The sequence below is a fragment of the Varanus komodoensis genome, unplaced genomic scaffold, assembly GCF_004798865.1.
Source record: "Varanus komodoensis strain SLA01 unplaced genomic scaffold, ASM479886v1 scaffold2, whole genome shotgun sequence".
NCBI lineage: Eukaryota > Metazoa > Chordata > Lepidosauria > Squamata > Varanidae > Varanus > Varanus komodoensis.
This window is the reverse complement of record NW_025335568.1, coordinates 41,190,524-41,202,508: the sequence shown is the minus strand read 5'-3', so window position 1 is coordinate 41,202,508 and position 11,985 is coordinate 41,190,524. Positions and strand designations below refer to the sequence as shown.

The 11,985-nt window shown below is 43.1% G+C and overlaps 1 protein-coding gene across 2 annotated transcripts in view; it reads left to right on the top strand.

The window, feature by feature from the left end:
- Positions 1–378: 378 nt before the first annotated feature.
- UBAC2 (UBA domain containing 2) overlaps positions 379–11,985 on the top strand; it is a 135,147-nt gene continuing 123,540 nt past the window's right edge. The window contains exon 1 of one of the 2 annotated variants that reach the window (XM_044428570.1): positions 379–536. In XM_044428570.1, coding sequence (XP_044284505.1) covers positions 506–536 — 31 coding nt within the window. In that variant the 5' untranslated portion in view covers positions 379–505. The remainder of the gene's footprint in view (positions 537–11,985) is intronic. The other variant, XM_044428569.1, reaches the window with a different exon arrangement.

The window sequence follows — 11,985 nt, the reverse complement described above, 5'->3', positions numbered from 1 at the left end:
CGAACTGCGCTTGAGAGGGAAGCTTTGTAGCGTTGATACCCAGGGGCGGCATTCTTGAGCACGCTTACACACCAGGAAGCCTCCCACAGGGATTACATTTCGCGTAAACATGGCTGAGATCGACCGACGAACAGCAGTGCGTTCGATGCACGCAAGGCGAGTTAGGGAAAGGAGCCCCTGCGAGGAAAAGGCCGCCAGAGGGGCGTCTGCGCGCCCCGAGGGCGCCTCGTCCCAGGCCGCTGTCCCCGGGAGAAAGCGGCGGCGAGCTCAGCAGGGGGCGCTCTCCAGGGCGTCCCTGCGCTGCCGGTCCCAGCCCGCGCTGACCCATCCCGGCCGCCTTAGCGTTCTGCTCGCCGGCCCAGCTCCCCGGCCTTGCGAGCGCGCTCACCCAAGCTGCGCCGTCGGAGGCGCCGCGTGGGAGAGCAGAGGGAACCGCCACGCGAGGCCTGTGGTCAAGGGGTCGCTTCTCCCCGGTCGCCGCTCTGCTACTGGCCGGCCCGGGACCATGTTCACCAGCACCGGCTCCAGCGGGCTCTGTAAGTAGCGACACCTCCTTTTCTCGCCTCGCTGCGGGCGGCTGCTTTCGTCCGTCGCCCTCCCCTCTTCACAGACGCGGGGCTCGGAGGGGCTGTGCCGTGAGGGAGCCCGAAGGGAGCCGAGCGGCGACGGAGCAGGTTTCTTTCTCTCCCTTCGGAGTCGGGCGAGCATGGCGCGGCGGAATCTCCTCCCCTTTCTCCCTTCTTCGCCCCTCCCCACCTCAGGAATCTACCACCCACCCAAAATCCTGCTGCCGAGTCCCCACCCAGAATGAACGGTTGGTTGGCGCCCAGCTGCGGTCCGTTCACGTTGCGTGCAGTTTACGGTGCAAGCCGGAAGGCGTTCAGTTTATGACAGTGCGAAATATGTTGCTAACGCCAGTAGAGGGCGCGTTTCAGCGCTCTGACGCAATGGTGCCGAGCGCATGAAAGTTGCTGCTCCGCGCTTCTCATACTTATGGCGCCCGAATGAATGAGCGTCCGCCAAAACGACCTGTTTTTGGCAGTTCTGCTCAGCTCTTGCAAACTCCAGACTGCGGCTTCCTCTATGGAATCGACCCATCTCATAGCTGGTCTTTCTCCTCGTCTTCTGCCCTCAACTTTCCCTAGCATTATCGCTTTCTTCAGGAGGCATACCTTCTCATTATGTGCTAGAAGTATAGTTTTGTCGTTCAGTTTTGTCGTTTTTGCTTTCTGGGGGGTTCTGGCTTGATTTGATCTTAGGAACATAATAGGGTAAAATCTGGCCAGAAGAAATTTGTTAAGTCTTTTCAAAGTCACAGAATTTAGTTGGTTTGCTTACTATTTTTGTTGCAATGCTCTCAGCATGCTTTTTCTGCTTGAATGGTTTCCAAATTAAGCATGTACAGGATAGTAGTACTGTAAAACCTTGGTTTTCCAGGGAATAGCTAGAAGAGATAAGAATGCCTTCTTAAATGAACAGTGCAAAGAAATAGAAGAAAACAATAGAATAGGGAGGACCAGAGATCTCTTCAAGAAAATTGGAGATATGAAGGGAACATTTCATGCAAAGAAGGGCACGATAAAGGACCAAAACGGCAGGGACCTAACAGAGGCAGAAGAGATTAAGAAGAGGTGGCAGGATTACACAGAAGAACTATACAAGAGCTTAACATCCCTGATAACCACGATGGGGTGGTCACTGACCTCGAGCCAGACATCCTGGAATATGAAGTCAAATGGGCCTTAGGAAGTCTGAGCAACAACAAAGCTAGTGGAGGTGACAGCATTCCAGCTGAGCTATTCAAAATCCTAAAAGATGATGCAGTAAAAGTGCTACACTCAATATGCCAGCAAATTTGGAAAATTCAACAGTGACCACAGGATTGGAAAAGGTCAGTTTACATTCCGATCCCAAAGAAGGGCAATGCCAAGAATGTTCAAACTACCATACCATTGCACTCATTTCCCATGCTGGGAAAGTTATGCTCAAAATCCTACAAGCTAGGCTCCAGCAATACGTGGACCAAGAACTACCAGAAGTACAGGCAGGATTTCGAAGAGGGAGAGGAACTAGAGATCAAATTGCCAACATATGCTGGATCATGGAGAAAGCTAGGGAGTGCCAGAAAAACATCTACTTCTGCTTCATCGACTATGCTAAAGCCTTTGATTGTGTGGATCACAACAAATTGTGGCAAGTTCTTAAAGAGATGGGAGTACCTGACCATCTTATTTGTCTCTTGAGAAACCTATATGCAGGCCAAGAAGCAACAGTGAGAACTGGACATGGAACCACTGACTGGTTCAAAATTGAGAAAGGAATTCAGCAAGGCTGTATACTGTCGCCCTGCCTATTTAACTTATATGCAGAGCACATCATGAGAAAGGTGGGCCTAGATGAATCACCAGTTGGAATTAAGATTGCTGGGAGAAATAACAACCTCAGATATGCAAATGATACCACTCTCATGGCAGAAAGTGAAGAGGAACTAAAGAGCCTCTTGATTTGAGTGAAAGAGGAGAGCGCAAAAGTTGGCTTGAAACTCAACATTAAGAAAACTAAGATCATGGCATCCGGTCCTCTCACTTCCTGGCAAATAGATGGGGAGGAAATGGAGGTAGTGACAGATTTTATTTTCCTGGGCTCCAAGATCACCGCAGACGGTGACTGCAACCAAGAAATTAAAAGATGCTTGCTCTTTGGGAGGAAAGCTATGACAAATTTAGACAGCATACTAAAAAGCAGAGACATCACCCTGCCAACAAAAGTGCGTATATGGCTGTGAAAGCTGGAGCATAAGGAAGACTGAGCGCTGAAGAATTGAGACCCTTGAATTGTGGTGCTGAAGAAGACTCCTGTGAGTCCCTTGGACTGCAAGGCGATCAAACCAGTCAGTCTTAGACGAGATCTACCCTGACTGCTGTTTAGAAGGCCAGATACTGAAGATGAAACTCAAATGCTTTGGCCACCTAATGAGAAGGAAGGACTCCCTGGAGAAGAGCCTAATGCTGGGAACAATAGATGGCAAAAGAAGGAGGGGACAGCAGAGAATGAGGTAGCTAGATGGAGTCACTGAAGCAGTCAGCATGAGCTTAAGTGAACTCCAGGGGATGGTGGAGGACAGGAAGGCCTGGGGGAATGTTGTCCATGGGGTCGCGATGGGTTGACACTACTTCGCGACAAACAACAACAAAACCTTGGTTTGCAAGCATAATTCGTTCTGGAAACATGCTTGTAATTCAAGGCACTTGTATATCAAAGCAAATTTCTCCTTAAGAAATAATGGAAACGCAGATTATTCGTTCCACAACCCAAAAATATTCATATAAAATGATTACAATACTATAATAAAAATAATAAACAAAATACAAAATATAAAGGAAAACAAAGCAAATTAACCTGCACCTATCTTTGAAAACCTTTGTGGCTGGTGTGAGGGAGACAAAAGAGGAGGGTTATTGTGTAGGACGACTTTCACTATCACTAATGGAATCACTGCTGTCTATTGGCTCAATGGAATCTTTTTCTTTTTTGTGCAAGTTTAACAGGGAACCTATCCAGTGACACTTGCTTTTGCCTCCTTTTGAGGATTTCGTGGAAATGTGACATAGCATTGTTGTTAAACAGATTCATTGCTTGCTGTGCTACAGCCTTATTTGGGTAGTGCTTTTCTACAAAATTTTGCACTGCTTCCCACATTTTACACATCTCCCTAATCTCATTTGCAGTCAGGGATTCCTCAGCCTTTTTCTCCTCCTTCTCGTTAGATGAGATCTCCTCCATAAACTCTTGCATCTGCTTTACCTTTCAGTATCTTCCTCTTGGGGACAGGGGAGATACTGAAAGGTAAAACAGATGCAAGATTCTAATCTTGTAGTATGACACACCATGTACTCCTCCCACACAAGCCTTGAAGTCCACAGTTAAGACTTGACATGATTTTTAAACAGATCTTCACAACAAAACACCAAATATACACCAAATCATTGGAACAATTCAGTAGAACCTGATTTAAGTTAGTCAATGTCAGCGTACAGCACTAAACAACCCAAGACTGTAATAAAAATAACCTCTTTGTGTTCAGAATAAGCCTTGTGGTAACTAACAAGAAAATGCAGTCAGCTTAAACTGCTTCCAGTGCAATCCTATGCATGTTTAGACAGAAAAACAGTTATGTAATTCCCAGCATAACCTTCCTTCCTGGAGGGTTGTTGGGAGTTGTAGGACTGCAGCGAGAGAGAGAGAGAGAGAACCACCATTGGCTCAGTTGCGATCATTTGGCATTTTGTGTTTGTGTGTGTGTGTGTGTGCGTGTGTGAGAGAGAGAGAGAACACCATTGGCTCACTTGTGATCATGTGACATTTGGCATCATGTACTACTCGTATTGCAAGACATCACTTGTTTATCAAGTTAAAATTTATTAGAAATGTTTGGTCATCTTGCGGAACACTCACAGAACAGTTCCTCGCAATCCAAGGTTTTACTGTATCTCTTTCATCCCCCTCACTCACTACTCAGCTATTCAAGGATCCACTAGGTGGTTGTTAGTTACATCTTCTCCCCGTCTCTTTCACTCTTGCTCTCTAACCACACTATTTTTTAAATTTTAAAGCTGGGCTCTTTCTGCTCCAGCTGTTCACTGTAACTTTATGCATGTTAGTGGTTATAATGTATTTCTGTTTCCACGGCATTTACAGTGGTATCTTGGCTCACAAACTTAATCCATTCCAGACTCTGGTCGTGACCCAAATTGGTCAATTTAACCAAGTTAAATTTCCCCATAAGGTTCAATGTTAATAAGGTTAATCTATTCTGTATCCATTTTTTTAATCAGAAAAATGTGAAGCAAAGTGACAACAACAAAGATTGCAGCCATCTCCCCCCACCCACCCCGAGCACAAGTGTGGCCATCTTCCTGCCCCGCCAACACGACCGAGATCGCGCCTGTCATCCCTGCATGCGCCCATCATCCTGGCACGCTGGGGCAGGGAGAGATGGGCAGGATCGTGGGCGCACTGGGGGAGAGAGAGATGGGCGCAAACGGGGTGCGCTGGAGGAGGGAGAGACGGGTGTGACCATGGCCATCTCCCCACCCCCCCAGAGTGGGGAGATGACCACGATCGTGCTGGGGGCGGGGGGTGGAGATGGCCGAGATTACACCCGTCTTTCCTGCAGGAGCGCGCCCATGATCCCACACATCTTCCCTGCACAAATGCAAATGTGATCATGGCTATCTCCCCACTTGGTGGCGGGGCGGGGGGAGATGGCTACAATCTTGGTTGCCACCCAAAGTGGAGTTCATGACCCACATCAAAATTTTCATGAACTTTTTGTTCGCAACCTGATTTGCTCATGAACCAAGGCATTCGTGAGCCGAGGTACCACTGTATATCCAGTTGAAGAATGAACCTGGACAGATTAAGGCTGTGTTCTTACACCAAGAGGTTGTAAGCCCTATTGAATTGAGTGGAGATCTCTTTTGAGTAAAGGCCCCTAGACATTAAAAAGAGGGTTAATTCTGTATTTTAATCTTGGTAATATTTCATTTATTTACTAATTAGGATAGCAGGCCTACCTCCCACTGAAGAATGGTGGAGAAGCGTTCAGATGGGGCTGGAGTGCTGCTCTGTTAGCAGGATGGAGACTTGCAAGCAGGGGATTACATCTGCTACAGAGGCCTCTGGTTCACCTGCAGCAAGCTCTGAACGTGTAAATGCACCACCATTGGTATTTCCATCTGCAGAAGACCTTGAAAGGAGTAGTATGGGGACTACCATCGATCTGTCAGGTCCAAAGCTCCCTTCCTTCCACAGTATGACCTTGGATGTGTATAGTCCTGCTCAGGGCTTAAAGTTTCTGGGAATCCTAAGAAAATGACATGCAGGGTGCAGGTTTGCTTACAAAAAGAATTTTGTGGAGTACAGCAGTCCCCAGGTAACAAACATCCAAGTTACAAACATCCATGCATATGAACAAACAGCCATAAAGCCTGTTAAGTAAAAAAAATGAATTAAAGGCAAATGATTTGTACCCTTTGGAGTTTTGTGGCCTACTGCAGAAAATTGTCATCACCATAGAGAGAGAGGAAGTGAAAGGGAAGAGAAGGAGGGCTCCAAAGCATGCATTTTTGGTCCTTCCATCCATAGAGGGAAATCTCTCTGGCATTTTCTTGGTGCAAAGAAACAGAAATAAGAAACTAAGAATGTAATAAAGAAGAGGAGATCTGCTGGATCAGAGCAAGGTCTGAGAGAGAGGGACAAGCAATCCAGCTCACATAGGGTCAACAGTATTTGCAAAGAGCCGCAAAAATACTTCTCAAGTTAAATAACCAAGACTACCAACAGAGTGAGGTGATTTCTTCGATTATTGCAATAGACAGGGAGAGCCTGCTCTATCAGAATCTCTCCAAAGTACAAGCACACAAAACAGCTCCTTTTACCCCTCAATCTGTCTGCCACAGTCCTCCCCTTTTCCCTCACTGGGTAAGGTACTAGGAGGTTACAGTATTTCCATCCAGCTGCTTCATACAATTCCTGTCTCATCCCATTACATCCATCCATCATGTTTGCATTATAATTAGCCCATTGTCTATTCAAGGTGTGTGAGTTAATATTCATCAACCTATTATGCCTGTGTGCTTATAACTACAAGTTCACTGGTTCACTCCTCTTACTTCACCTTGCCCTATGATCCCCTATTTCATAAAACTGCCAGGAGGATGAGATAGGAAGTTGCACACTTTTCTTTCAAGCCAATTATCCTTTTCTCCCCTCCACATCCCTTCTGACAGGCTTCATGACTTGATTGTTTACTTCTCTGTTTGTCAATCACTGAGTTACTTCCTTCAGAGTTAAGGTTGGGGGGTGGCTATAGATATTTGTGGTTTTTCCCCTTTTGTGGAAGCCCTGGGTCCCTTACCCCCATGAATGTGGAGGCCCAACTGTACGTGAAAGTGTTTCGGAAGTATTTTATGTGTGTTTTATATACGTGATCTGACTTGCATAAAAATTCAGCTTAAAGATGTCCTCAGGAACAGAACTTTTTTGTACCCTGTGGTTTGCCTGTATCTTACAGTGCACTCAGTCAGTATATGAAACAGCAAGGCTCCCATCAACCGTCCTGAGACCCTTGGTATTGAAGAGAATATTAATGTTTTAAATAATTCTGAATTCCAAATAAATCAGTTGGAACCGATCAAAGATGAACAGACCAGCAAAGTCTACTCATCTTAGCAAGAAATACTGAGCAGAGGGCTGGGCCAGCTGTTTGGCTTTTATACCTTCTGTTTTTTATAGCCAAAGCATGCATTATTACAGTTGTTCATAATTTCAAAGCATACACTGTTTAGTGTGATTCTTTCCTGGTTTTGGAGTAAAGACAATAACAAGGTTTCCACCCTCCTCTGTCATTCCTCCTAATAGTGGCAGGTATCCCATCATCCCCAGTGACTTAAAATAAATCCAGGGTGCACTGCTCCTACCTACATTGCCTGTCTATAACTCATCGGTCCACAAATGTCCCAGTGAAGCTCCCCCATCCCCAGCCAGTTGCTCCTGTTTTTTGTTACTGTTTTCACTGCTCAGCCAAAGCTATTGCTTACTCACTAGAGCAGCACTATTGCCCTACAATAGCACAGCAGTAGCATCCCCTTGTGCTTCCATGGTCCATACCAGCATACCAACTCACAGGTCCACCTCCTTCATACTCTTTCCTTGCTCCAGATACGCCCCTGCACACGACTGGACATGTTGGAAGGGGCTGCCTCCAGACTAAATACAACAGTGTTCTCTGCATTGTTTCCTACTTTTGCAGACCAGCCACCTATGGTTATTAGCATGTCTTGTTTTAGTATGTTATCAATTTCCTCTTCGATGTTTGTATAAAGTGTTTCAGTTTCTTTTTCATTACCTGTACTTGGAGTGCAGACTTGAGTGATGGTTATGTTCATAGGTTTTCCACAAATTCTGATTGCTACAATTAATTTGTACTTTGCATCATAACCCCTTATTGTTGTGCTACTTTGTGTCTCAATATTAGAGCGTCTGCATTTCTTCTGAACTTGTCATTTCCAGAGTAAAATGCTTTGTGTTTGACTGAAAATATCCCATTCCGGTCTACTTTAGTTAACTTACACCAAGTTCTACAATGTTTCACCATTCCATTTCTTGCTTTATAGTTCCAGTTTACCACTTTTTGCTTTCCATGTTCTGATGGTGTGTTATGCAGCACCAGACTTTCCATTGCCTCTATAGACATCTCAGCCACTAGACTTTCTTTCAGCTTTGATCTAGTTGTGCCATTATTGACAAAACTATTTGTACTTGTCCTTTGCCCTTCCCTAGTCACTGGATGAGTGCCTTCCAACCTGGGATTATGACCTTCTTACATTAACTCTTGTTTCGTTTTGGATTATTTCATTGTAGGGTTTACAGGATAAGAATATTCAGAAGTAGTTTACCATTGCTTTCTCTTGTACAGTAATAATCAGACTTAGCTCAAGTGTCATGCCATTATTTGTGAAAGATCCTCCACTAGCATTATGTTCAACTGCTGATGCTGTCTGTTAACTGCCTTTCAGAAGTTTCTTTGCTTCTGTCACCATTAGAGTTATCTTTTTTCCTGCTGATGTGATCATTACTCTTGAAGAGAGTAGAAGCATCTTAGTCTGGTATCTTTGACCATTTGGCCATGGATGGTCCTCCTAGGACACCAGACTAATTAGACTAGTCTGGCTTCATGAAGGCATTACTCTCAACTTCTCTGACACTCTGACACCGCTCACTACATTAAGGTGTACATCCAAGAGGCAGACTGGCTTAACTGGTAGTCGCTTATTGTTGTCAATGTTGTGACAAAGCTAAGTGGAATCTGCCACTCCTCTGTTTGCAGACTTCCTCGTGTGTTTAGCCCTGGCTTAGAAAACAAGCTGAGCTGCGAAAAAAATCTACAAACACTTCTGAAACCCCAGTTGCACAACCTGCAACCTTCTTCCGTGTCTCATGTAGCAGAGAGGCTGCAAAGCATGTGCATTGAAAAGGGATGCCATTTGCACAGTGGTTGCATGTGGCTCTATTTTTGGCAAGCCCTGTGCGAATGCTTGGCACATTCACCAGGAATTCAGACTTGCAGCACCAAGAAAGTGGGCCTGAGCCTGGTGAGCTGAGCCCAAGGGAATCTGGGAGATTCTCACTCCAGAAGTGGATTTCTCACATATCTCAAATTATTATGTTCATTTTCAGAACCAGAGTCTTGAAAAAATGGGCCTGTTTGATTTTATATATTGCAAATTGTGACTTTGCCAGATAGGTTTCAGAGCCAGCTTGTGCATATTTTATGTATTTTGAGCATATTTTAGATCTCTATTTGCATTTTAGAAAAATAACTCAAAAGCCTGTGCGTTGAAAAGTGTTTAGTGTTGCTGTAGTGAATGCCATGGGTGTAATCCTAATGGGAAAGGGATATGTCCCTAGGTATATAACCCAGAATGGCAAACTAGGAGAGGATTTCGAATTGCCAAAAGAAAATAAATGCTATCAGTGATTTTACAAATGCATTTTTTAACTTAGGTTGTTTAGAACATTTTTAAAAAATCCGTACAACTGGAATATGTACTATTTTGGTAGCAGTATTCTTGCTACTCAGCTGCGGGACCTCACAATAGTGACCCAGCAAATCATTTTAGGTGTCACAGTGTTTATGGCATCTTATAAACTGACATGTTTTAAAATTCTAAAATCTAAAGGTAAGATGTTACAAAAACTGATTGGGAGGTGAGGAAAAAGAGGGTGAGGGCAGGCTGACTTGATAGTAATTGTATCTTATTTCTCCTCTTTACCTAGTATGGATTTGGGCATTTTTCTTATAACTAGAGTGGCTACCTTTATCTTAATATTTAAAAAATTTTTGGAACTAAGGGTTTTAACAGCAACTGTGTTTTGCACTGTGGTTGACTCCCATGTTTAAGTATTTGTTTGAGCTGTTGCTACTATACATTGTGGTAGAAGTAAAAATAACCAAATGTTCACTTCCTGTATGCTGAAGTTTGACATGTCTAAAATGAACGCTTATTAGAGAGTGCCAAAAATGGTTTTTATCTTTATCTTGTGTAGTTACTTAGGGACTGAGTTTTAAGTTTTTTGGAGAAAATGAAAATACAGTGTTCTTTTGTGATATAGATAATTGTTTCATTATTTATGTTATTAAAAAATAATAATAGACATTCTTATCTAAGATTTTTTCTCCTCCATCTCAGATGTACAAGGATTTGCACTGAGTTATTCAGTGGACACATTAATGAAATTTGTTTATCCTCCAGTTTTACTTTTAAAAATATATTTTGCATTTGATCCAACTGTATTCTGGTGCCTGTTATTGATCAGTCATTCTCCCTATTTTATCACTTTTCCCCTTTAAGGGCGTCTTTTTATTTTGTTTTCAATATGAGTGGCTAAATTTGTTATCATTCTTCAGGATTTAGCCGTTTCCTCAGGATCGCTATAAGTTAAACCTCTGCATGCGTCTTTTGTTGTATATGTAGGGCAAACCACTTCTGTTGCTAATTATAGGGCATACCTCTTCTTGGCTTGTGAACAGATTATGTCAGGCTATTGCAGTGTAAAGGAATACAACAGACCAAGAGTAGAGGCCTTGTACAATGTGAAGGGTATAAAGCCTTAGGCCAGGGATCCACAGCCTAATGACTTACAGATGGTTAGGAATACAACTGCCAGAGTTCCTTACTATTAGCTATGTTAGCTAGCGTCAGTGGGAGTTGATGCCTTAAACACCTGGATGGCATCAGTTTGGGAGAACTGGATTAGTCAGTGATCATCAATACATGACATGAACAGTGGTGTTGTGCATGTCCTTGATTTAATCTGTGAAATGTTTAAGAGTGCTATTACATATGTTCAGAGTTGAGCTAGTTCTGGGAAAGAGTCCTTGTTTATTATGTTTCAAATGAAGGCCTATTCTGAAAATACCCATAAACCATCTCATTAATGCTCATTGAATATACCTGTTATGGTTAAAGTAGTTGCCTTTCAAGCAGAGCAGGCTAGTCAGTCTTTTTGGGCTGTAGACATATTTAGCAATTTAGAAATTGTTCCATAACAAAATGGCTACCCTGGAGGGAAAGGGAAAGGACAAGACAAGAGATGCAGTGTGAGCCCCAGTATGCCAAAATGGCGGCAGCAACAAAAATCTGTACAGCAGTCTAAATTGCTGCTAAGAAAATGTGTATTGTTTGAAAAAATTAGGTACAACATCACACTGTGATGGGCACCACACTATGTTTCTCTGGATGCATTGGTGCCTGTGAGAACTCAGATGCCTCCCTCTGAAGCAGGGCAATCTAGGAGACAATATAGCAGGACAAACAAAACTCTGCTAAGTTCAAAATGAACCATGTTTCAATATATAGGGTTTATTTGTATAAATTAGTAGGATAAAGTAAAATTGTACCAAGTAAATTGCTCAAAATATTTAAAGCATAGATCAATAAAATGATGCTTGTTGGACATCTTTTGACTTAATGAATTATTTCAGTAACTTTGCATCAGTTTTCATAAAAGAGCTGATCTCCTCCAGAGTTAAATAGAAAAGTTCAAAATGAATGATCAGAGTAAGAATAAAGATTTTGGCCAGGACCATAGATTTAACATTTATTGAACTTTTAAAGCAATGAAACAAATAAATATTTTGCAGGGAGGATTCCTTTTTTTTGTCAAATCTAACTTTTTAATGTTTTAACAGAAACATAGATAGCTGCCTTAACTGTTGGGTGAATTCCAAAATCCATATTAGGGCACTACTTTTTATTAGGCCAATTCAAAGATAACAAAACAATGTGCAAGTTTCTGAGTTCATGACTCATAAAGAAAGATGGTAAACCAAGCAAAATGGAGTTGGGAGGAAAAAGGTGGCTGATGTTATTGTCATGGAATCTGCATTTAATCACAATCTCAAGATAGAATGTGGGAGGA